Source organism: Salvelinus namaycush, chromosome 12, assembly GCF_016432855.1.
Source record: "Salvelinus namaycush isolate Seneca chromosome 12, SaNama_1.0, whole genome shotgun sequence".
Taxonomy (NCBI): domain Eukaryota; kingdom Metazoa; phylum Chordata; class Actinopteri; order Salmoniformes; family Salmonidae; genus Salvelinus; species Salvelinus namaycush.
In genome coordinates, this window is record NC_052318.1 from 46,372,422 (window position 1) to 46,398,365 (window position 25,944).

Here is a 25,944-nt window from a genome sequence, read left to right on the forward strand (position 1 = left end):
GTCTGGACTATCATTAAATGTGAAGACTTATCTTAGCAAATCAATTCTCTGTGTGTAATTTAATTACGCGATTAAACGAATCATGTAACTTCAATTACCTAGGAAGTTAGGGCACCACGGGAATATGTTGTTTATAGAGTTTTAATTCCCATATATAACTTATCGAGTACAGTCTTGTATTCATGTATTTTATTACCTCATCAGTTCTCATTACTGAACATGGCAAACCCTTGGATATCTGCTGAACCCTAGCCTCCATAATGAATCAGCGATATACAAATTGGCTTAATTATTTATTTACTAACTAAACAAATCACAGAAATACATAAACAAACAATATAGTTATTGGTTACTAACACAACACATTGAAAAATCCCTAGTGGGCTAAACCATTCTGTGAGGCTTGGTAGACAATGGAAAGGGGTGGGAACAGAAAGAGCGGGAAAGACATAATGGATTCACTACCCAGTTGATAATTATATTAATTGAAATGCTAATCCTTTGCACATGAACGGCCGCTCATTGGAAAATAATTGCAATGTATACATTTACGCCCATATGTCGTTGTGGTCTTCTCTGTTGGAATCGACCAGGTCCGTCTGCTGGAGACTCAGTTCATCAGAGTCTCTGGTTAACGTCCACAGAAGTCACAATGTCTTTCGCGGTTGTAGCTTTCTCAGCGGCTCTGGATAGTGTCTGTTGTAATGGATACGTCAGGCGTACAGATGGCCGTTGCATAGAATAGATGCTTCCGCGGTTGTCGTTATTCTCGTACTAGATTTACGTAATTTCCAGCTGCAGACTAGTAATTCTACATCTAGGATTTGCTCTTATTCTGTAGTGATCGATAGTCTCAGAGTTGAACCATTTTCAGCCGTGTAGCCAACACTACACGCTGTCTGGTCTCCTGGGCCTATAGAGTTGTAGTTCTTAACCATTTCAACATGTAGCGTCAGCTCCATGTTTTCTAGTCTAATGTCAATTTAGTCAGGAGTGGATTTTATACACGTCTGAGAAAAGGGCGGTCCATGACGCCGACGTAATGTCTACGCTCATGTGGGCGTGGCCACTGATTTGGTTAACTTTATATGAAAACCCATATTTTCTCATTTAGAAGGTTATCACATTACATCTTTTCACAAATAGTTTCATGTTTAATCACAAACATTTCACAATATTTAGATGTAAACTCCATAATTAAGAAGTGTACACAACCAAAGACACAGTAGAGGGTTTCCTGTCCTTCATGAGATCACCAAATGAAACACACTCTTCACGAATGTCCCTTAAGTGTCCACGGACCACATTCTCAAAAATAAAAAATATTGTTTAATTATTCACACTTTTGATGTCCAAGGGTCTCTCAGTGTTCCACAGTTTACATTCCAAGATCGAACACTACAGAGCATAGAGGCAGCGTATTTTATGACCGCCATAAAAAAACAGCCGACTTCCCGCTCTACGAGAGGGGGCACGCTGTAGCGCAGACCCACTGTAACCTGATCCTTCAGATCGTCACAGGAGAGAGTTATGACAAGTGTGGTTTTAAATCTGCAACTGCAATGCCAAGATCTTTATGTAGCCTAGGCCACTGGTATTGTTTTGAACCACTGATATTCACAGGTCAATTTGGACGCAAAGAAGCCGTGAGGAAAGCCCACTCCAATCAAAGCTCAGACAGTCCCAGCTGTGTCTTTTCGGCCAACCACTCGCCCTTGTAGGCATCCTTGCTCCATCCTTATTGACTTTGTGCTTGTCCTTTTAGGAGTAGTAGGAGACTGCTGTGTACTTCCTCGAGACAGAATGTCCTCCATTCTCTGATTTCCTCAGTAGCTACTCTCATGCCCCGTCAGGATGTACAAGTTGCTTAAGGCAGATGGATTGTCCGTGAGAGTACTCTGCAAGATAATGTCCCTGAAGAATAAAAGCACGTGTTAATGTAAATTATTTATTTTGCTTCAGTAATTTGACAAATGTTTTGCTATCGAATTGCTATCAAACTCCATTAGTTAAGAGACATGCCTTGTGGTTCCCAAGACTCTGAATATTCGACTTTCATCCGTGATCTCTTGTGTAACCTATGAAAAATGTAAAAACGTCAATGTTATTTTATTGTCAATAGGTGAGTTGACAACAGTCTGACAATCTAGAAAAGCTGGACTGGTGTTTTGTTCTGCATTACCTCATCACTATTCAAGCTTCTACCTTTAAGCCCATGCTTCCAGAAGGCCAGAACACTATCCTGCAAACATACTGCAAAGAACAATTTAGTCGCCTCCAATCCAAAGACACAAAGCTAAATGATTAGAATGCAGCACTCATCCATTCCCTTACCAAGAGTCTCAATGGAAAAGTCAAAGGTCAACTTTGAGGTCCTCCCTTCGCATGGATTTCCATTCAGAGTCACAATTTTCACAGTGTCTGCAAAGGTCAAATGGTCACAATTCAATCTTGCTTTTTTTCTTCTTCATTCAAGGGTTCTTACCATTCCAACTAGAACACTAGCACATCCAATGTTCCTGATCAAATTATACTGAAAGCAGAGTATTGAAAGAAAGGAACTCACTCTCCAGAGTGATCAGTACCGTGTCTCTGTCCAGCTGAGTTACCTGCATCACCTTCAGAGATTGACTACCTGTGAAAACGTTACATAAACAATAACATTACAGCTTGCACACTGCTCGTCTGTTTGTCTAGATCAGTGGCCATCAACCTGTCGATCGCGATTCCTAGTCGATCACCAAACATTTTTGTACGAAAGCCAACGATAAAGGCTTTCGCTGTCGTTGTTGTTGTTGGGTGCACTTGGTTCAGAAGCTCTGTGCACCGGGTAAGCAAAGTGTTCCCATTTTGAGCCATCTACAACATCCGAGTGTTCAAGACAACTGGGATCTGACTGGGACATAATTTTTTTAAACAGTCATCCAACTCAGAATTCCAATTCTGAACTGAAGATCACTGACGTCACGATTTGACCCCTTTTTTCCCCCTGCCAGAGTTCCCAACTGTCTTGAAAGCACCATGACCATGAGATGCAGGTACCATCAGTCCAGTTTAATAAAAAAGTTAATTTGCAAATTATTTCAATTTATGTCCAGCTGTGCCTCGCAAGTGCTACACCAACTGATCTATTTTGTTATCAAAGCTCAAGTTCTAATAATATAATATGGTCTGAGAAGAATATTGGCAGGCCAGGTATATAGCCAATATGATGTGATAATGTATTAGGCCTACTACACAAACCTCATTCCTACCAGTGGAGTTATCCTTTTAAGATAAAACTATACTAATTATATTCACGTCACCAAATAATTGATTAAAACACTGTTTTATAATGAAGGTCTACAGTAGCAGAAGTCTGTAGGGTAGCACCATGGTGTAGCCGGAGGACTGCTAGCTTCTGTCCTCCTCTGGGTACATTGACATCAATACAAAACCTAGGAGGTTCATGGTTCTCACCCCCTTCTATAGACTTACACAGTAATTATGACAACTTCCAGAGGACGTCCCCCAACCCATCAGAGCTCTTGCAGCATGAACTGACATGTTGTCCACCTAATCAAAATATTAGATATTTAATCTAGTACTGAAAGCAGAAGCTACAGCTAGCTAGCACTGCAGTGCAGTGCAGTGCATACAATGTGGTGAGTAGTTGACTCAGAGAGAAAAACAATAGTTGAACAGTTTTGAAAAAAGTAATTTCTTCCAAAATTAAGGCGAAGCGAGAGAGAGCAAGCTATAGTCGGTTGTATTTAAAAAAAACTTTCACTTTGCAAGAGAATACAGCTAACTAGTTTTGCCTACTCAAACACCCAGCTCAAACAGACAGGGATGCCATGTTAGCTAGAAGTCCACAAGCAAAGGAAAAAGGTAAGAGGAGGAGAAGGCATAGATAGTAGCGAGAAGGAATTACATATACAGTACAACGAGCAAAGGGATCACGCTGTTTTCATGTGGCTGCTATGAAAGTGAACTGTGTTTGCGTGTGATCAGGAGTGTATTCTGTCCTTGAGCTGTTCTTGTCTATTAATATTCTACATTATGTAATGTTTCATGTTGTGTGGACCCCAGGAAGAGTAGCTGCTGCTTCAAGATTGTTTTGGTCACGTGGACTAGGATATGTTCCGTGTAGCCTCTGAGAATAACATCGCCGAATAAGGTGACTGAGTTTATCACGAAGTGTATAGGAGATGTTGTACCCACTGTGACTATTAAAACCTATGGCAAGGTGACTGGGAATATTGCCTAATATAAAACAGTGTAGTTTTCCCTCTAAGGCAATCAAACCGGCAAATCGTCAGTATAGAGATAAAGTGGAGTCGCAATTCAACGGCTCAGACACGAGACGTATGTGGCAGGGTCTACAGACAATCACGGACTACAAATGGCAAACCACACAGACGGCATCCCCAGCCGTGTCCTCAGACCAGCTGGATGGTGTGTTTACGGACATATTCAATCTCTCCCTAACCCAGTCTGCTGTGCCCACTTGCTTCAAGATTGCTTTCTTGGGTACAGGAACAAAGGTAAATGAACTAAATGACTAGCGCCCTGTAGCACTCACTTCTGTTATCATGAAGTGCTTTGACAGGCTAGTTAAGGATCATATCACCTCCAACTTACCCGACACCCTAGACCAACTTCAATTTGCTTACCGTTCCAATAGATCCACAGATGATGCCATCGCACTGCACACTGCCCTATCCCATCTGGACAAGAGGAATACCTATGTAAGAATGCTGTTCATTGACTATTGACTACGGCAACTGCACCGCAGGGCTCTCCAGAGGGTGGTGCGGTCTGCCCAATGCATCACCGGTGGCAAACTACCTGCCCCCAGGACACCTACAGCACCAGATGTCACAGGAAGGCCAAAAAGATCATCAAGGACAACAACCACCAGAGCCACTGCCTGTTCACCCCGTTATCATCCAGAAGGTGAGGTCAGTACAGGTGCAGCAAAGATGGGACCGAGAGACTGAAACACAGCTTCTATCTCAAGGCCATCAGACTGTTAAATAGCCATCACAAGGCGGCTTCCACCCGGTTACATAACCCTGCACCTTAGATGCTTCTGCCCTATATACATAGACTTGAAATCACTGGCCACTTCATTAATGGAACACTAGGTCACTTTAATGATGTTTACATAGTTTTGCTTTACTCACTGTATTCTATTCTACTGTATTTTGGTCTATGCCACTCCCACATTGCTGCGGCAGGTAGGTAGCCTAGTGGGGGCGACAGGTAGCCTAGTGGTTAGAGTGTTGGACTAGTAACCGAAAGGTTGCAAGATCGAATCCCCGAACTGACAAGGTAAAAATCTGTCGCCCTGCCCCTGAACAAGGCAGTTAACCCACTGTTCCTAGGCTGTCATCGAAAATAAGAATTTGTTCTTAACTCGTTTGGGATAGAGGGCAGCATTTTCACTTTTGGATGAATAGCATGCCCAGAGTGAACTGCCTCCTACTCAGTCCCAGATGCTAATATATGCATATTATTATTAGTATTGGATGGAAAACACTCTGAAGTTTCTAAAACTGTTAGAATGATGTCTGTGAGTATAACAGAACTCATATGGCAGGCAAAAACCTGAGAAAAAATCCAAACAGGAAGTGGGAAATCTGAGGTTTGTGGTTTTTGAACTCACCCCTATTGAATACACAGTGGGATATGGGCTATTTTGCACTTCCTAAGGCTTCCACTAGATGTCAACCGTCTTTAGCACGTTGTGTCAGGCTTCTCGTGTGAAGGGGGGCCGGATGGGAGCTGTTTGACAAAGGGGTCTGCCAGCAGCCTCGTTCTCGGTCAGGCGCGTTCACATGAGGTAGCTCTCGTTCCATTGCTTTTCTACAGACAATGGAATTCTCCGGTTGGAACATTATAGAACATTTATGATAAAAACATCCTAAAGATTGATTCTGTACTTAGTTTGACAAGTTTCTTCGACCTGTAATATAACTTTTGGAACGTTTCGTCCGACTGGACCAGATCGCGCTTTTAGATTTGTTTACCAAACGCCCTAACAAAAGAAGCTATTGGACATAAATTATGGACCTTATCGAACAAAACAAGCATTTATTGTGGAACTGCGATTCCTGGGAGTGCATTCTGATGAAGATCATCAAAGGTAAGTGAATATTTCTAATGCTATTTATGAATAATGTTGACTTCCCAACATGGCGGATATTTCTCTGGCTGGTTTGGGCTGAGCGCCGTTCTCAGATTATGCTTTTTCCGTAAAGTTTTTTTGAAATCTGACACAGCGGTTGCATTAAGGAGAAGTGTATCTAAAGTTCCATGCATAACACTTGAATTTATCAACATTTTTAATGAGTATTTCTGTGAATTCACGTGGCTCTGCAAAATCATAGCATGTTTTTGAACTACTGAACATAACACACCAATGTAAAATGAGATTTTTGGATATAGATATGCACTTTATCGAACAAAACATACATGTATTGTGTAACATGAAGTCCTATGAGTGTCATCTGATGAAGATCAAAGGTTAGTGATTCATTTTATCTCTATTTGTGCTTTATGTGACTCCTTTCTTTGGTGGGAAAAATGGCTGAGTTTTTCCTGTGACTTGGTGGTGACCTAACATAATCGTTTGTGGAGCTTTCGCCGTAAAGCATTTTTGAAATCAGACACTGTGGCTGAATTAACGAGAATTTTATCTTTAAAATGGTGCCTAATACTTGTATGTTTGAGAAACTAGATTTATGAGATTTCTGTTGATTTGTATTTGGCGCCCTGCAATTTCATTGGCTGTTGGTGAGGGGTTCCCTAGTCCTAGACAGGTTAACTGACTTGCCTAGTTAGATATATTACTGCACTGATGGAGCTAGAAGCACAAGCATTTTGGTACACCCGCAATAACGTCTGCTAAACATGTGTGTGACCAATAAAATGTGATTTGATTTCACAACAGCTTATAGGGATCCTAATAAAATACCAATACTATTCATTCTGCCGATTCTATTGAAAGAGCGTTTCTTAAAATGGAAGCAAACGGAACGGTGATAAAAATACCTGAATTTGTCCAATAGAAATTCACATTTGCAAGTGTTGCACTAATGATTACCTCCTAGATCAGCTACATGCAGTCAAGAGGGTGCAAAGCGCTATTGAATGTGTCACTGTCTGTCACCTTGACTACTCAAAATTCTCTACGTTGTAAACTTTCGTTCATAGGCTAGGTTGTAGCAACTGCATGATGGGTATAGGGAAATTAGACTATCACGTAGTAGCCTAAACCTATCGATGTTACATTGAGCTGGGTGAATGGAATATGAATGACAGTCATCCAATATGCTGTAATAGAAAAAGAAAATTTATCATAAAAAATTGATCAGCCCCCCTCATCTTAAACAGCACCAACCACCACTGATTCCAACATATATATATTTTTTTACATTAACCTAAAAAACATTTAAGTCATGTTTAAAACAAATTCTGAGCGGTAGATCTCGGCTTGCTTTTTGACTGAAAGTGATCTTGACTCGGAAAAGGTTGGTGACCACTGGTCTAGATTAAACTAGATAAAATATCAAAATATTGATGGAGGTACCTGTCTGGGCTCTGGGTGTGTCATTCAAGTGGATGATGTCAAAGTGGACCTGCTCACAGGTCTTGACAGGGGCCTGTAACCTGCTCACACCCACACACACCTGTGGCAACTCCTCTTTCTCCAGGACAAGCAGTTCAAAGATGGGGAGGGTTTCTGGGAGACTCACAGCGATATGCTGAGAGGGAGAGGAGAAAGCGGAACGGAAGAATGCTTTGTGATGCTTTTCTATTTAAAGAACACAATGCTAACGTTGTATAGAGATGCATTGGGAATACACACCTTGAGTTGCATGAACTTCTGCAGGGGCTCGTACCACAGCAGTAGGACAAGGCCAGTTGGTACAACAGCACACAAAAATGTGCTGTCAGTGTATGGGTTACGCACTGAGAATAGATAAGGCAGAAGAGAGAGATGTCATCTTAGTCATAAAGACGGCACAGTACATCTCCATGTTTGACTAAAATAACATGTTCCTTACCAACGCTGCAGCGTCGACAGCCTTTGGTGTCTGGTATCTTTCCAGACACAGAAAACTTTCTACAAAGAGAACACATTAACATGACCCATTTGTTTTTTTTATGTACAATTTCCAGGATGATTTCCCTTCCTCTCATGCCAATATCAGTGAAAAGCAACATTGCTTGGGTATTTTCACTACGGCCTCTCGCTGCCCAGGGGTGGGGTGTCCTTACCTTGAGTTGATCCTCTCTGTGAGGCGGTGGGTGTTGATGGACAGGTGGCCCTGCCTCTTCGGCAGGTGTCTGCGCTGATCAAACAGGGTGGTCAGCCTCTGGGAGCACAGCTGCGATGATTTCCCTGTGGCGCACGAAGACAGTAAACACACGTCTAGATAGAACACACTGTATTAGGGTGTGTTGTCATTGTTGCTGGTGTGAGGGACACTGAGGGCCCTACCTGAGATAGACATTAGCACATTGTTCATGACATACAGCCAGCTGCACCTCTGGGGTAATAACTGAAAAACACAGAAAAGCTTTTTAAAAACGGACTGGTAAGAAAAACTATTTTTTTAAACATTTTTGTACAATTGGTGTTAACATGATGGTACCTTCTCCATTGTGTCCTCATGGAGCTCGTTGAGGTTCAGGGTGTAGATGCCCTCCTCTGTCCCCAGGATGAGGTGTTGATCTGAGGGAGGATAGTCAGATATTCTTCCCAAGCTATGACTGGTTTGACAGAAGCTCTATTGACTGACTGTTATCCTTTATAGCCTGTGCTTACCTTTAGTCTTTGGCAGGACCCATGTGACAGCACAGTGGATATTTAATGGACAGCCATTAAACACCTTGGAAAAACAGGCCCCCATCTAGAAAAGATTGTGTGGTTCAATGTATCATTTCAAAGCGGTATTTTCTTATTGGTAGCTATATATCCAGACATCTTGACTTACATGGACTTTGGGTGTGGGTGGAAGTCCATGGCAATCACCTCTCTGAAGAAAAAAACAAATTCCACAGAATTATCAGTCATCATTTTTGCACAAGAGATGCATTTAAGAGGCGTGTCAGTAACTTGTCTGATGGTGACTCACCGAGTCCTCAGTTTTCCTCCTGAGTGTGCTCCATTCTGGAGACAGTGGGGGCTGCTGGGCCTTGGCGGCCGTCTTTCCCGGCCTCTGTCCAGACCCTTCAGTGCAGTATAGGGTCTCAGGATGATGGATTTGAGCCTTTTCTAAATTGGTCATGCAGATTGACAAAATTAGTAGTTGATGTCATTACCTTTACACAATGACTTCATAGATTGTTTTAGTGAGTGTTCCTGTGTGTACAGGATGTGTTGTGTGTGAGTGGATGCTGCACCTTCAGAGGGAGAGGAGCAGTTGAAGAGAGAGGGGTCAGCCAGGGTGGGGTCTGTGAATGGAGGAGTGACAGTGGGAGGGGTGGAGTCACAATTGCCAGTGCATTCTATGGCGCTAGTAGTGTCAGTGGACTGGGGGATGGTATTCCTTGGGGCAGGACTGAGGACCCCACTCCTCTTCACTGTGCCACATTTATCCATATCACCATCATCATCTTCAGGAGAGTGCTGCAACAGATGAACACAGACACACGCTGGTGCAGCTCCAAAGAAACAGTGTGGAGTGCCTGAGAGGATAAGATAATACAGTGTGTAGTTCCCTCTCACCTCAGCAGAGGGCGCTCTCTTGACGGTTAACCTCCTGCAATGGATATCAAACAGACCACGTTATGGGAATTAAACATGTGTAGTGATTTGGATGTGCAGAATTGTTTAAAATTCCTTTGCATTCAGCTTACTTGGTATGTTTGTTTGTAATGGGAATTATATTTTGTTCCCTTTGGCTTTGGTGTGTTATTGGTAATGTAGATAAGTGCTATAAAGAGATGTATATAGATGGTTTTATAGCCTCACCTTTCAAGCAATGCTTCCTCAACACACTCCAGTAGACTCCTGCACCTCAAATGTAGAGTAGATTAAGTTATTACTGCCTTCATTTGTAATTTATTATTACGACAGATTTGTCATAGGAAGTAAAATAAACGATAGCTTACGAGGAGTTCTTTTCATCATCTGTAATGCTCCATTCGTCATATGATCCCTGTTGGGGAAAATATATTGATGTACTGACAGTTCGACATATTGTTTTCTATGTTGAACATGACGTTCATATAACAGAGGTTAGACACAGATGATAGGCTACTCACCAGGTCAGGAGAGGGGTCAGTCTCCTTCCTCATGGGAGGGCCAAATTTTAGCAGATCAACTGAAAAAAAAAAAAAAAGTCAATCCCCACATATACAGTACCATTCAAAAGTTTGGACACCTACTCATTCAAGGGTTTCTCTTTATTTTTTTTACTATTTTCTACATTGTAGAATAATAGTGAAGACATGAACACTATGAAATAACAAATATGGAATCATGTAGTAACCAAAGAAAGTGTTAAAACAAATCAAAATATATTTTATAGTTTGAGATTCTTCAAAGTAGCCACCTTTTGCCTTGATGACCGTTTTGCACACTCTTGGAATTCTCTTAACCAGCTTCATGAGGTAGTCACCTGGAATGTATTTCAATGAACAGGTGTGCCTTGTTACAAGTTAATTTGCAGAATTTCTTTCCTTCTTAATGCGTTTAGCCAATCAGTTGTGTTGTGTCAAGGTAGGGGTGGTATACAGAAGATATACCTATTTGGTAAAAACCAAGTCCACATTATGGCAAGAACAGCTCAAATAAGCAATGAGAAATGACAGTCCATCATTACTTGAAGACATGAAGGTTAGTCAATGTGGAACATTTCAAGAACTTTGAAAGTGTCTTCAAGTGCAGTTGCAAAAACCATCAAGCGCTATGATGAAACTGGCTCTCATGAGGACCGCCACAGGAAAGGAAGACCCAGAGTTACCTCTGCTGCAGAGGATAAGTTCACTTCAGTTACCAGCCTCAGATTGCAGCCCAAATAAATACTTCAGAGGTCAAGTAACAGACACATCTCAACATCACCTGTTCAGAGGAGACTGCATGAAATCAGGCCTTCATGGTGTAACTGCTGCAAAGAAACCACTACTAAAGGACACCAATAAGAGACTTGCTTGGGCCAAGAAACACGAGCAATGGACATTAGGCCGGTGGAAATCTGTCCTTTGGTCTGAGGAGTCCAAAATTGAGATTTTTGGTTCTAACCAGTGTCTTTGTGAGACGCAGAGTAGGTGAACGGATTTTCTCTGCATGTGTGGTTCCCACCGTGAAGCATGGAGAAGGAGGTGCGATGGTACTTATTTAGAATTCAAGGCACACACACAACCAGCATGGCAACCACAGCGATATGTCATCACATCTGGTTTGCGCTTAGTTGGACTATCATTTGTTTTTCAACAGGACAATGACCCAAAACACACCTCCAGGCTGTGTAAGGGCTATTTGACCAAGAAGGAGAGTGATGGGAGTGCTGCATCAGATGACCTGGCCTCCACAATCACTCGACCTCAACCCAATTGAGATGGTTTGGGATGAGTCGGACTGCAGAGTGAAGTGCTCAGCATATGTGGGAACTCCTTCAAGACTGTTGGAAAAGCATTCCAAGTGAAGTTGGTTGAGAGAATACCAAGAGTGTGCAAAGCTGTCATCAAGGCAAATGGTGGCTACTTTGAATAATCTAAAATATATTTTGATTTGTTTAAAACTTTTTTGGTTACTACATGATTCCATGTGTTATTTCATAGTGTTGAAATCTTAACTATTTTTCTAAAATGTTGAAAATAGTAAAAATAAATAAAAACCCTTGAATGAGTAGGTGTCCAAACTTTTTACAGGTACTGTACATATGATACAGAATAACACCTTTAAAATATTGAATACTGTACTAGAAAATCCTCCTCAATATCATCATCATAATCATCATTTTTTGTTATGAAAATGATATGATACCAGTAAACCAAAAACACACTTGTTCTCACACTACTCTCATTTTATTTGAGTGGATGCTCAGTCTTGGTGCCAGTGACTATCCCCTTGTGTCCTCCTGACCTTGGCTGCTTGCCCCTGCATGCGGTAATGCTACGTCGGCCATAACAATGGCTCATCAGTAATTCCAGTGTCCTTGAGAAGCTGTGGATGCTAGGATCTGAGAGTTACTCACACTGCTCCTCAGACTGAGTCCTCTGGACCGACAGGGGTTTCCCTAAGGACTGGATCTTATCAGGGAATGCACTGCATGTCTGCAAACCCCCCCCACACACACACAGTAGTATACAGGTCATTAGTGACATGTTTAACTTAGTAGTAGTAATCCACATAGTACAGTGTCGTGCCCAAGCATACATTTTAGGACAGGAGAGGAGAGCTCACCTCAAGATCACTCTCATCCATAGTGTGTGAGGTTTGCAGAACAGGGTTGCTGGCCATGTCCAGCAGTTCAATGGCCAGGGTCCTGGTCAGCCGCTGACTCACAAAGGGGTGCTGAGAAGAAAACGAGTCATGTGGGGAGTGTCGGTCACCTAAAGGACTATGTTTAGAACCTACGTATAGTTTCTGCACTAGGGACATACAGTGCCTTAGGAAAGTATTCAGACACAGTTACTTTTTCCACATTGTTACAGCCTTATTGTAAAATGTATTTTAAAAATATTCAGCTATCTACACACAATACCCCATAATGACATCACAATACCCCATAATGACATCACAATACCCCATAATGACATCACAATACCCCATAATGACATCACAATACCCCATAATGACAGAGCAAAATGTTTTGCAAATGTACTAAAAATGCAAAAAACAGAAATACCTTATTCACATAAGTATTCAGACCCTTTGCTATGAGACTTTAAATTGAGCTCAGATGCATCCTGTTTCCATTGATCAGCCTTGAGTTGTTTCTACAACTTGGGAGTCCACCTGTCGTAAATTCAATTGAATGGACGTGATTTGGAAAGGCACACAACTGTCTATATAAGGTCCCACAGTTGACAGTGCATGTCAGAGCAAAAACCAAGCCATGAGGTTGAAGGACTTGTCCGTAGAGCTCCGAGAAAGGATTGTGTAGAGGCACAGATCTCGGGAAGGGTACCAAAATAATTCTGTAGCATTGATGGTCCCCAAGAACACAGTGGCCTCCATCATTCTTAAATGGAAGAAGTTTGGAACCACCTAGACTCTTCCTAGTGCTGGCTGCCCGGCCAAACAGAGCAATCGGGGGAGAAGGGCTTTGGTCAGGGAGGTGACCAAGAACCCAATGGTCACTCTGACAGAGCTCCTCTGTGGAGATGGAAGAACCTTCCATAAGGACAACCATCTCTGCAGCATTCCACCAATCAGGCCTTTCTGGTAGAGTGGCCAGACGGAAGCCACTCCTCAGTAAAAGGCACATGACAGCCCACTTGGAGTTTGCCAAAAGGCACTTAAAGACTCAGACCATGCGAAACAAGATTCTCTGGTCTGATGAAACCAAGATTGAACTCTTTGGCCTGAATGCCAAGGATGGTGGTGGCAGCATCATGATGAGGGGGTATTTTTCAGTGGCAGGGACTGGGAGACTAGACAGGATCAAGGCAAAGATGAACGGAGCAAAGCACAGAGAGATCCTTGATGAAAACCTGCTCCAGAGCACTCAGGACCTCAGACTGGGGCGAAGGTTCACCTTCGAACAGGACAACAACCCTAAGCACACAGCCAATACAATGCAGAAGTGGCTTCAGGACAAGTCTCTGAATGTCCTTGAGTGGCCCAGCCAGAGCCAGACTTGAACACGATCTAACATCTCTGGAGAGACGGTGAAAATAGCTGTGCAGCGACGCTCCCCATCCAACCTGACAGAGATTGAGAGGATCTGCAGAGAAGAATGTAAGAAACTCCCCAACTACAGGTGTGCCAAGCTTGTAGCGTCATACCCAAAAAGACTCGAGGCTGTAATCGCTGCCAAAGGTGCTTCAACAAAGTACTGACTAAAAGGTCTGAATACTTACGTAAATGTGATATTTCCGTTTTTTATAAATGAGCAAAAATCTGTTTTTGCTCTGTCATTATGGGGTATTTTGTGTAGATTGATGAGAAAAAAAAAATATATATTTAATCAATTTTAGAATAAGGCTGTAACCTAACAAAAATGTGGAAAAAGTCAAGGAGTCTGAATACTTTCCAAAGGCACTGTAAATTCAACAGGTTTTCATTAACTTTGATGCCATCTTCTTGTTCTCCTCAAAAGGATGGAACTCTGAGGTAGTACCTGTAGCAACTTCTCTGCAGTGGGCCTTTTGCGAGGGTTCTTGGTGAGGGATACTTTCACAAAGCTGTGAAAGTCAACGGACCTAAACAGGAGAGACCACTGGTTATTACCACAGGGGCTAATGGGCTCCTAGACACAGTGACATTTATAGTATTCTTTTTGATTTATTATCATTTTATTAGCCCTTCGGAGGACAACATGTGCTTTGTTTTAGTATTTTGTTACATATACATTATTCCTACATTTGAAATACATGGTACCCTTATACACAGTATTACATGTCAGAAATACATTTTGATATACACATTAAATGGTACTCAGACATATCCAGTATACATATGGTGTTTTCGGTCCTAACTATTACAGCTTTTAAACCGCACCCCTCAGCTATTCGTAAAAAAAAAAAATCAATCAGTATATTTGAGTTTAACTATAATATTTGTTGTAGTATTTGTTCTGGCTTTCAGGAGGATGATATTTAAATTGTAACCAGCTTTGTACGGCTTGTTAGAAGAAAAAAAGGCGATACTTTGAACAAGGTTTCATTTTCAATTAACTGACAAAGAGAGCTTGTAATCTGGTTAAAGGAAAAAAGGCATTTTTTGAACAAAGGATGAGCCAGCTAATCTACTGGAGCAGCAGTTTGGGTTTAACTTTTGCAGAAAGAGGTTTAATGCTTTAATGTGTTATCATTTTAGCCTCTCTTACTCGTATTCATTACATAAATACATTATTAGTTATGTAGCTCATATTACTTTTTAATTGTAAACTAACTTCTACCATTTGGACTTGTCCTTCAGTTTGGGAGGCTGGAAGCTGCTCTTTGACATCACCATCAAGGCCCTGGGGAAAAAAGAATCATCTAAATCGCAGAACAATAACTTGTTGTGCAACATGATGCAGTGATCATTATCCAAATCTGATTTGTTAATATGACTGGATACAACTTACAACATTTATTACAGAATCTGTATAATTATAATAATGAGAGGTGACATCCCAGCAACTGTGCCCTCACCTCATTGGGTGCAGGTCAAACATTGGAGGCTGAAGCTCTGCCAGCTCGATAGCGGTGATGCCCACTGCCCAGATGTCACATAGCTGGTTGTACCCGCCTTTCTTCTCCACTGCTGCCACCTCGGGTGCCATCCTAGAAGAGCAACGCTGCCCGTGGATAACTGTGGTACACCATGATAGTGGGCCTTGTTTTGGTGCCATGGATGGACTTAGATCACTCACCAGTAAGGCGTGCCTATGAAGGACTTCCTCTTGGCAACAGAAGCATTGATCTCAGCTGCAACGCCAAAATCCGCTGGAGGGAAACGATGGCGTGAGAGGTGGAGACAAATATTTGAGTAAATCAAAAAATATATATAAATCAGGGACTGGGTGTGTCCAAGGGCAGTGGTGTAACGTATTTAAGTAAAAATACTTAAAAGTACTAGATAAGTAGTGTTTTGGGGTATCTGTACTTTACGATTTCTATTTTTGACAACTTTTACTTTACTACATTCCTAAAGAAAATAATGTACTTTTTACTCCATACATTTTCCCTGACACCCAAAAGTACTAGTTGCATTTTGAATGCTTAGCAGGACAGGAAAATGGTCCAATTCAAACACTCATCAAGAGAACATCCCTGGCATCTCTATTGCCTCTGATCTGACAGACTCACTAAATGATGTCTGAGTGTAAGAGTGTGCCTGCTCCTTGCTATCCGTAAATACATTTAAAAAACAAGAAAATGGTGCCGCCTTGTTTGCTTAATATTAGGAGTTTTAGCAATTACATTTACTTTTGATACTTAAGTATATTTAAAACCAAATACTTTTACTCAAGTAGTATTTTTATGGATGATTTTTACTTGAGTCATTTCCTATTAAGGTATCTTTACTTCTACTCAAGTATGACACTTGGGTACTTTTTCCACAACTGTCCACGGGAGAGGTAAAGAGGATATGTGAAAGTGAGTGACAGTGTGAGGGTGGAAGACAGTCACTGACCCAGTTTGACATCTCCTCGCGATGTTAGAAGAACGTTGGCTCCCTGTGAAGAACCCACATTGACACAATGAGTGCACCGTCTCACACTCTCCCATGAAGACAGTCCCAAGCTCCAATTACACAGAGAGAGACATACATTTACACTTGCAAAACTACATTTCTGTAAGTAGTTCCAAAGCGCCAGACCAAATGATTCAATTCAGATGAGTGGTAGCGCGATTTCTTTACATGTTTCATATCCAACAGGATTCTATACATTACTTTTATGTCTCTGTGCATTTTCCCAGTCTCATGTAAGTGATGCAGTCCCTGCAAACAAAGAAAATCCAATGACCGTTGCCCTGAGATGCCACTGTCAAGCATGACGTTTATGAATTTACAATGTAAATAAATGTTACATCCAAATGGAAAGTTTCACAATAGAAAATTGTTAAACGCTTTATCCAATGAATAACGCTGCATATCATTTCATTCTTACTTGGAGTGTTTCCCTGCACACATACGCAATCTGCCTCTCATTCAGGGGGCCAGTAGCTATGGAAACGTAACAATTACGTGTGTCAGTCAAAAAGAGAATATACGAGGGACACAGTAGCTAGTTGAATCTTTACTTGAAACACTGGATGATGCCATGCATATACATGATCTATCGGGGTGGGTGTTAGGGGGGGATGACGTTCTCCAACTGTACCATGATAAATGTCCTGCAGGGAACCTCCTCCGCAGTACTCCATGCAGATCCACAGCTTGTTATTTCTACCAAAGGAAGAGGCGCACCGTTAAAAAGGAATCGCTCCGAGTTTCACATCAACTTTTAACGTTCGACTGCAGACCAGACCTGAGGTAGCTGCCGAAATAGGCCACAATGTTCTTGTGGTTGCATTCTTTAATCATGGTGATCTCCTGCTGGATAGATGAGATGTCGTCACCTGAAAAGAGAGACGAGCACTGATTTATATTCCAGGAATACTGCGACACAATGTGATGGAGATAAAAACACAACCGTACTTTGGGATAAATAGCCTACCGGGATCTAGTTTTACAACTTTGATTGCAGATACCACAGACGTCTTGATGTCTCGGGCCTATAGAGAAGAGTACAAAAAAAATGTTTGATGTTTTCCTGATCATTTGACATTGTGATTTCATTTTTTTGCTGTGAATGTTATGGGTACTGGCATGACCGTTCAAGTCATGAGTGCCCCAGACTCAGTTATACAATGGGAAACGAATAATAGCCGACCACACATCAAGTTGAAAGTAGTTCTAGGTATATTAGATTTAAACCAGGGATGTATTCACTAGGAACCAAACGGAAGCAAACTGAACAAAACTACGAGGGAACTAGCTGAATTTGTCAGATATGCAACGAAAACGAGAGTTTCTAACGCAACTGTTTGGGATAATGATTACACCTCAGCCGATTAAGTATCCTATTTGAGGGCCTTGTGCTCACACTTTGTTTTCCACTGATAAAAAAAATGGGTGATAAGGGGAAGTACACCCTTACTGTATGTCTACAGATCATACAGACACAATGATTATGTTACCAAGCAAAGCAGTGAAAGGACATGTGGGGGAACTATGAGGCCCTTGTCAGCTACCCTTGAAAAAAAAGACATCTGATACGGAGCGGTACTCACTTCCTGTTTTGTTTCTGTAGTAAAAAAGACTTCCTGTGATGAAAGTCACGTAAAAGTAATGTGTATTATGCAGCAGACCTTTTACATCCTCGACTAAATGAGACTATTATTGCTAATCTCAGCTCAAGATCACTCTCAAGACATGGCTTAGGCAACTAATCCATCGATTATTTTATGATGATTTCTATATTTTTTTTACAGAAATCTTTCCCATACTTTACAAGGGTTTCTTGGGTATGCTACATTGAAAATGATAAGACTATATTTGCTGGCCATGGCAAATATCAGAATTTAGGTCAGGGTTCTGGCCTGGGTGTATACAGTGAGTTTCTCACGGTTTTGACAACTTCCTTTCTCAACAAATTTTTGGTTTCCTGTTACCAACTGCTACAACCAAGGCATCATCTCACATAACCACAAACTCAATGATTTGTTTCTGTTCTATACTCCATTAACTTTATTTGGTGTGCTGGATCTTTTTTTTAAACACATGACCATATACAGTGCATTTGGAAAATATTCAGACCCCTTGACTTTTTCAGACCCCCCCTTACACACAATACCCCATAATAAAATAAACTGATTTATGGAATATATATACACTACTGTTCAAAAGTTTGGGGTCACTTAGAAATGTCCTTGTTTTTGAAAGAAAAGCCATTTTTTGGTCCATTAAAATTACACTGTATTTATGATCAATTTGATGTTGACATTGCTAATGTTGTAAATGACTATTGTAGCTGGAAATGGCAGATTTAATGGAATATCTATATAGGTGTACAGAGGCCCATTATTAGCAACCATCAATCCTGTGTTCCAATTGCACGTTGTGTTAGCTAATCCAAGTTGATCATTTTAAAAGGCTATTTGATCATTAGAAAACCCTTTTGCAATTATGTTAGCACAGCTGAAAACTGTTGTCCTGATTAAAGAAGCAATAAAACTGGCCCTCTTTAGAGTATCTGGAGAATCAGCATTTGTGGGTTTGATTACAGGCTCAAAATGGCCCGCCATACACCAGTCTCAATGTCAACAGTGAAGAGGCGATTTAAAAGATTAAGATGGGCAAAATAACAGACACTGGACAGAGGAACTCTGCCTAGAAGGCCAGCATTCTGGAGTCACCTTTTCACTGTTGACGTTGAGACTGGCGTTTTGCAGGTACTATTTAATGAAGCTGCCAGTTGAGGACAAGTGAGGCGTCTGTTTCTCAAACTAGACACTAATGTACTTGTCCTCTTGCTCATTTGTGCACCGGGGCCTCCCACTCCTCTTTCTATTCTGGTTAGAGCCTGTTTGCGCCGTTCTGTGAAGGGAGTAGTACACAGCGTTGAACGAGAGCTTCAGTTTCTTGCCAATTTCTTGCATGGAATAGCCTTCATTTCTCAGAACAAGAATAGACTGACGAGTTTCAGAAGAAAGTTATTTGTTTCTGGCCGTTTTGAGCCTGTAAATCAAACCCACAAATGCTGATGCTCCAGATACTCAACTAGTCTAAAGAAGGCCAGTTTTATTGCTTCTTTAAATAAGGACAACTGTTTTCAACTGTGCTAACATGAGTCATGTTAGCAGTCATGAGGACCACCACGGGAAAGGAAGAACCAGAATTATCTCTGCTGCAGAGGATAAGTTCATTCGAGTTAACTGCACCTCAGATTACAGCCCAAATAAATGCTTCAGAGTTCAAGTAACAGACACATCAAATGTTCAGAGGTGACTGCGTGAATCAGACCTTCATGGTCGAATTGCTGCAAAGAAACCACTACTAAAAGGACACCAATAATAAGAAGAGACTTGCTTGGGCCAAGCAACACGAGCAATGGACATTAGACCAGTGGAAATCTGTCCTTTGGTCTGATGAGTCCAAATTTGAGATTTTTGGTTCCAACCGCCGTGTCTTTATGAGACGCAGAGTAGTTGAATGGATGATCTCCGCATGTGTGGTTCCCACCGTGAAGCATGGAGGAGAAGGTGTTATAGTGTGGGGGTGCTTTGCTGGTGACACTGTTGGTGAATTATTTAGAATTCAAGGCACACTTAACCAGCATGGCTACAACAGCATTCTGCAGCGATACGCTATCCCATCTGGTTTGCACTTAATGGGACTATCCATTTGTTTTTCAACAGGACAAAACACACCTCCAGGCTGCGTAAGGGCTATTTGACCAAGGAGAATGATGAGTGCTGCATCAGATGACCTGGCCTCCACAATCATCCAACCTCAACCCAATTGAGATGGTTTGGGATTAATTGGACCGCAGAGTGAAGGAAAAGCAGCCAACAAGTGCTCAGCATATGTGGGAACTCCTTTAAGACTGTTGGAAACGCATTCCAGGTGAAGCCGGTTGAGAGAATGCCAAGAGTGTGCAAAGCTGTCAGGCAAAGGGTGGCTACTTTGAATAATTGCTTGATTAGTTTAACAGTTTTTGGTTACTACATGTTTACATTATTCTACAATGTAGAAAACAGTAAAAACTATGAAAAACCCTTGAAGGAGTAAGTGTGTCCATACTTTTGACTGGTACTGTATACAGTTGAAGTCAGAAGTTTGCATACACTTAGGTTGGAGTCATTAAAACTCGTTTTTCAACCACTCCACAAATTTCTTGTTAACAAACTATAGTTTTGGCAAGTCAGTTAGAACATCTACTTTGTGCATGACACATACATACACACATACTTGAAGTCGGAAGTTTACATACAACTTAGCCAAAAACATAACACCACCCTACTCTACTATTTATATCTATTTAGTCCTACCTCAGGCCAACATCCTAAAAAGATGGGACACCACCATTTAACACACCATGTAACTCTTCTGATGTCAAGTCTCGCACACCCAAATACCTCTCGTCAGCTGCCACCACAACCTCAATTGTCTGCGTCTTATGTTCCATCCCTGCAGTACAGTTGATAACCATTACTATAAATGTTAAAAATCCAATCTTACTGAAACTTATATCACTTGTTGATTTATCCCTCTGTACTGGTACAGATCTACTACTCACACCACTCCTCTTAGGATCCCTCCCCATTGACCCATCTTCCTCTACCTCCCTCCTACACACTGCTGCCACATGCCCATAAGCTTGACACCTGTAACAACGTAATATGTATTCGGCACTAAAGCTCATACAAGATAACTTATATATAACCTCACTTTGGTCGGGCAAAGACTCAACACCAAAACTCACAGACAACTTCTGTTTCACCACTCAACCCACCCTGTCTGCGTCGCACCAAACAAAAAGCATCAAACACTGGGAATCTTCCCCTTCAGTTGGTTAACTTTTACATTTATGGCTACCCCAGTAATCACTCCTTTCAGTGGCACCCTTTTCTTCCAGTGGGTCCGAAGTTTACATACACTCAATTAGTATTTGGTAGCATTGCCTTTAAATTGTTTAACTTGGGTCAAACGTTTTGGGGAGCCTTCCACAAGCTTCCCACAATAAGTTGGGTGAATTTTGGCCCATTCCTCCTGACAGAACTGGTGTAACTGAGTCAGATTTGTAGGCCTCCTTGCTCACACATGCTTTTTCAGTTCTGCCCACACATTTTCTATAGGATTGAGGTCAGGGCTTTGTGATGGCCACTCCAATACCTTGACTTTGTTAAGCCATTTTGCCACAACTTTGGAAGTATGCTTGGGGTCATTGTCCATTTGGAAGACCCATTTGCAACCAAGCTTTAACTTCCTGACTGATGTCTTGAGATGTTGCTTCATAATATCCACATCATTTTCCTGCATCATGATGGCATATATTTTGTGAAGTGCACCAGTCCCTCCTGCAGCAAAGCAACCCCACAACATGAGGCTGCCACCCCCGTGCTTCACGGTTGGGATGGTGTTCTTCAGCTTGCAAGTGTCCCCCTTTTTTCCTCCAAACATAACGATGGTCATTTTGGTCAAACAGTTCTATTTTTCAGACCAGAGGACTTCTCCAAAAAGTACGATCTTTGTCCCCATGTGTAGTTGCAAACCATAGTCTGGCTTTTTTTAATGGCAGTTTTGGAGCAGTGGCTTCTTCCTTGCCGAACGGCCTTTCAGGTTATGTCGATTTAGGACTCATTTTACTGTGGATTTAAATACCTTTGTACCCGTTTCCTCCACCATCTTCACAGGATCCTTTGCTGTTGTTCTGGGATTGATCTGCACCTTTCGCACCAAAGTACGTTCATCTCTAGGAGACAGAACGCGTCTCCTTCCTGAGCGGTATGACGGCTGCTTGGTCCCATGGTGTTTATACTTGCGTACTATTATTTGTACAGATGAACGTGGTACCTTCAGGCGTTTGGAAATTGCTCCAAAGGATGAACCAGATTTTTTTTTTCTTCTTCTGAGGTCTTGGCTGATTTCTTTTGATTTTCCCATGATGTCAAGCAAACGGGCACTGAGTTTGAAGGTAGGCCTTGAAATACATCCACAGATACACCTCCAATTGACTCAAATGATGTCAATTAGCCAATCAGAAGCTTCTAAAGCCATGACATCATTTTCTGGAATTTCCCAAGCTGTTTAAAGGCACAGTCAACTTAGTGTATGTAAACTTCTGACCCACTGGGAATGTGATGAAAGAAATAAAAGTTGAAATAAGTAATTCTCTACTATTATTCTCACATTTCACATTCTTAAAATAAAGTGGTGATCCTAACTCACCTAAGACAAGGACATTTTACATTTTAGGATTAAATGTCAGGAATTGTGACAGTTTAAATGTATTTGGCTACGGTGTATGTAAACTTCCGACTTCAACTGTATATGAAATATCACATTACATAAGGATGCAGGCCCTTTACTCAGTACTTTGTTGAAGCACCTTTGGCAGCGATTACAGCCTCAAATCTTCTTTGGTATGACGCTACAAGCTTGGCACACCTGTATTTGGGAAGTTTATCCCATTCTTCTCTGCGGATCCTCTCAGCCGCTGTCAGGTTGGACGGGGAGCGCCCCTGCACAGCTATTTTCAGGTCTCTCCAGAGATGTTAGATCAGGTTCAAGTCCGGGCGCTGGCTGGAACCCTCAAGGAAATTCAGAGACTTGTCCCGAAGTCACTCCTGTGTTGTCTTGGCTGTGTGCTTAGGGTCGTTGTCCTGTTGAAAAGGTGAACCTTCGCCCCAGTCTGAGGTCCTGAGCACACTGGAGCAGGTTTTCATCAAGGATCTCTCTATACTTTGCTCCGTTCATCTTTCCCTCGATCCCAGTCCCTGCTGCTGAAAAACATCCCCACAGCATGCTGCCGCCACCACGCTTCACCGTTGGGAAGGAGTTCAATCTTGGTTTCATCAGACCAGAGAATCTTGTTTCTCATGGTCAGAGTCCTTTCGGTGCCATTTGGCAAACTCCAAGTGGGCTGTCATGTGCCTTTTACTGAGGAGTGGCTTCTGTCTGGCCACACTATCATAAAGGCTTGATTGGTGGAGTGCTGCAGAGATGGTTGTCTTTCTGGAAGGTTCTCCCATCTCCAGAGGAACTCTGGAGCTCTGTCAGAGTGACCATCAGGTTCTTGGTCACCTCCCTGACCAAGGCCCTTCTCCCCACTGATTGCTCAGTTTGCCAGCTCTAGAAAGAGTCTTGGTGATTCCAAACTTCTTCCATTTAAGAATGGAGGCCACTGTGTTCTTGGGGACTTTCAACTATACAGACATTTTTGTACCCTTCCCCAGATCTGTGCCTCGACACAATCCTGTCTCGGTGCTCTACTGACAATTCCTTCGACATCATGGCTTGGTTTTTGCTCTGACATGCTCTGTCAACTGTGGGGCTTTATATAGACATGTGTGTGCCTTTCCAAATCATGTCCAATCAATTGCATTTACCACAAGTGGACTCCAATCAAGTTGTAGAAACATGTCAAGGATTATCAATGGAAACAGCACCTGAGATCAATTTCGAGTCTCATAGCAAAGGGTTTGAATACTTATGTAAAGGTATTCGCTAAAATTTCTAAAAGACTATTTTGCTTTGTCATTATGGGATTGAGGATTTTTTAAAAATACATATATATTAGAATAAGGCTGTAACGTAACAAAATGTGGAAAACGTCAAGGGGTCTGAATGAATACTTTCCCGAACGCACTGTATACTTAGAGTAAAAGCTTAATCAGCATTTCCCTGAGTCTTGTTAGTCTCGTAAACCCGACCCTAGGCAAAATACAGTGGGGAAATGCACACATTGATGATACTAAGGAAGGCAACATTATATCAGAAAAAAATAGGTGTTTTAATCACAAAACAATTTCTAGCATTTTTTTATTAAGAATACCATCACATTCTGTTTTTAACGGTGACGCAACATACGAATAATGCTATAAATGACCATCTATTCAAACAGGTATGTGTCTGCTCAGGTAATACAGTCATATGCAAAACAATCACAATTCGGGGGATTGATGCATATCCAGTAGCCTACGAAGGAGACCTAAGTTTCACTAAAGTACAAAATAATAGAGCATTGCGAATTTAAAATACCTTAAATACATCTCCGTATGTACCACTCCCGATTCGGTGAATCAACTCGTAGTCCTCCAACGGGTTCGAGTAGGAGACACCAATTGCCTCCATCGCAGCAATGTCTGCCTCGACTCGAGCTGTCTTGCGACTAATGTTGATTCCTGTACAAATGTCTGCACTTCCTCAGCAACAAACCATCAGAGGCAAAAAACTTTTTTTTTAAATAAAAAAATGGCAGCTATAGTCGACAGCCTTGTTATGCTCAGTGAACGGCAGCCTACCAGTGCCATGGCATTTATGTAAATAATAAGGTATTGTTGTTGCTCCTGAATGAAGAAAATAATCCGCGTTTGAGTTTTTTCATTGAAACGAAGCCCTGTCAAAAAAGAGTAATTGTACACCAGTTTGGTTATTGTTTTGTTTAAAGTTTTTTTTCTTTCAATTTCATAAAAACATCTCGCTTGCACGAGGGTTTACAACGGGGTAGTAAACCCTCGCACGCACATGCCCAACGGGGTAGTAAACGCTCGCACGCACATGCCCAACGGGGTAGTAAACCCTGGGGAGAGCTTACACTTGGGAGAACCCTTGAGGTTATTGTGGTGATTGATACGTTAATTGATTGATTTGTTGATTGACTGGGTGATTATTAAGGTTATTAAATAGGTAGCAAAACTACTTCCATGGAAAATATATATTATGATTTATAAAAGACAATCCACTGTGTATAGTTTTTATTCGTAAGGAAACGATAATGGCTTAATTTGGAAACTATGACCTTATGGCTGGCAGGCAGCCTGGCGGTTAAACCGTTGGGCCAGTAACTGAACGGTTGCTGGTTCAAATCCCTGAGCCGACATGGTGAAAAAATCGGTCGATGTGCCATAACCTTTATTGCTCTGGATAAGAGAGTCTGCTTAATGACTAAAATGTAAATTGAGAGACGTCAGCTTTATAGCCGTGATGAAGATACGCCCCTCGTTGTGCTCTGAAATACATCATCGTTCTCCTAGCAGCAGGATATTATGGCAGCAGATCTTGGGATTTTATTTTGCAAAATCAGAGTCGGTTTGCAAAGAAATGCTCAACTGGGAATATCGGGGAGAAAATGCACTCTAGGGCAATACAACTGTTTTTCACAGCATTGCAACCACCTTTGATAATTGTATGTATTTATTTGTAATATTGTATTATTTATACCAGCATTTCTTTTGAAAGTTTACATAAATGCTCATACGTTGAAAGTCATGGTGTAGGCTATATTTAAAGAAATACACTTTTAATAAAAATACAACTATATGTTATTGGTTTACTCAATCTGCAAAATTTAAAATGGTCCCTTGTGATGGGCAACAGGTTTAATACAGAGTGCTGGTGACACCTTAATCAACCCACTCATGCACTGCAATGCAATACACTGTATATGGTATACTTATTGGGTTGTAGAGAAAAAAAACACTAATACCTGTCTCATATAAACTGGGGTGGGAAATACTCTGTAGGGTCTCTACTAACCAAATATGTGTCGTTTTGGAGGGGGACTATGTCATGCATATCCT

The 25,944-nt window shown here is 41.6% G+C and overlaps 1 protein-coding gene across 1 annotated transcript; it reads right to left on the minus strand.

Moving 5' to 3' along the window:
• Positions 1–286: 286 nt before the first annotated feature.
• Positions 287–24,524, minus strand: LOC120057341 (mitogen-activated protein kinase kinase kinase kinase 2-like). The gene is made up of 31 exons (XM_039005921.1): positions 24,404–24,524; positions 17,316–17,373; positions 17,127–17,217; positions 16,980–17,044; positions 16,767–16,822; positions 16,550–16,597; positions 16,289–16,331; positions 15,525–15,597; positions 15,304–15,435; positions 15,066–15,128; positions 14,286–14,367; positions 12,404–12,514; positions 12,195–12,273; positions 10,261–10,319; positions 10,108–10,154; positions 9,968–10,006; positions 9,397–9,755; positions 9,129–9,268; positions 8,988–9,029; positions 8,819–8,903; positions 8,646–8,725; positions 8,492–8,552; positions 8,269–8,392; positions 8,055–8,113; positions 7,856–7,959; positions 7,577–7,751; positions 2,567–2,635; positions 2,335–2,421; positions 2,183–2,253; positions 2,023–2,078; positions 287–1,914 (listed from the first exon to the last, which is right to left on the minus strand). The coding sequence occupies exons 1-31, from the start codon at positions 24,494–24,496 to the stop codon at positions 1,827–1,829; spliced, it is 2,739 nt and encodes a 912-aa protein (XP_038861849.1). The 5' UTR covers positions 24,497–24,524; the 3' UTR covers positions 287–1,826.
• Positions 24,525–25,944: the final 1,420 nt, after the last annotated feature.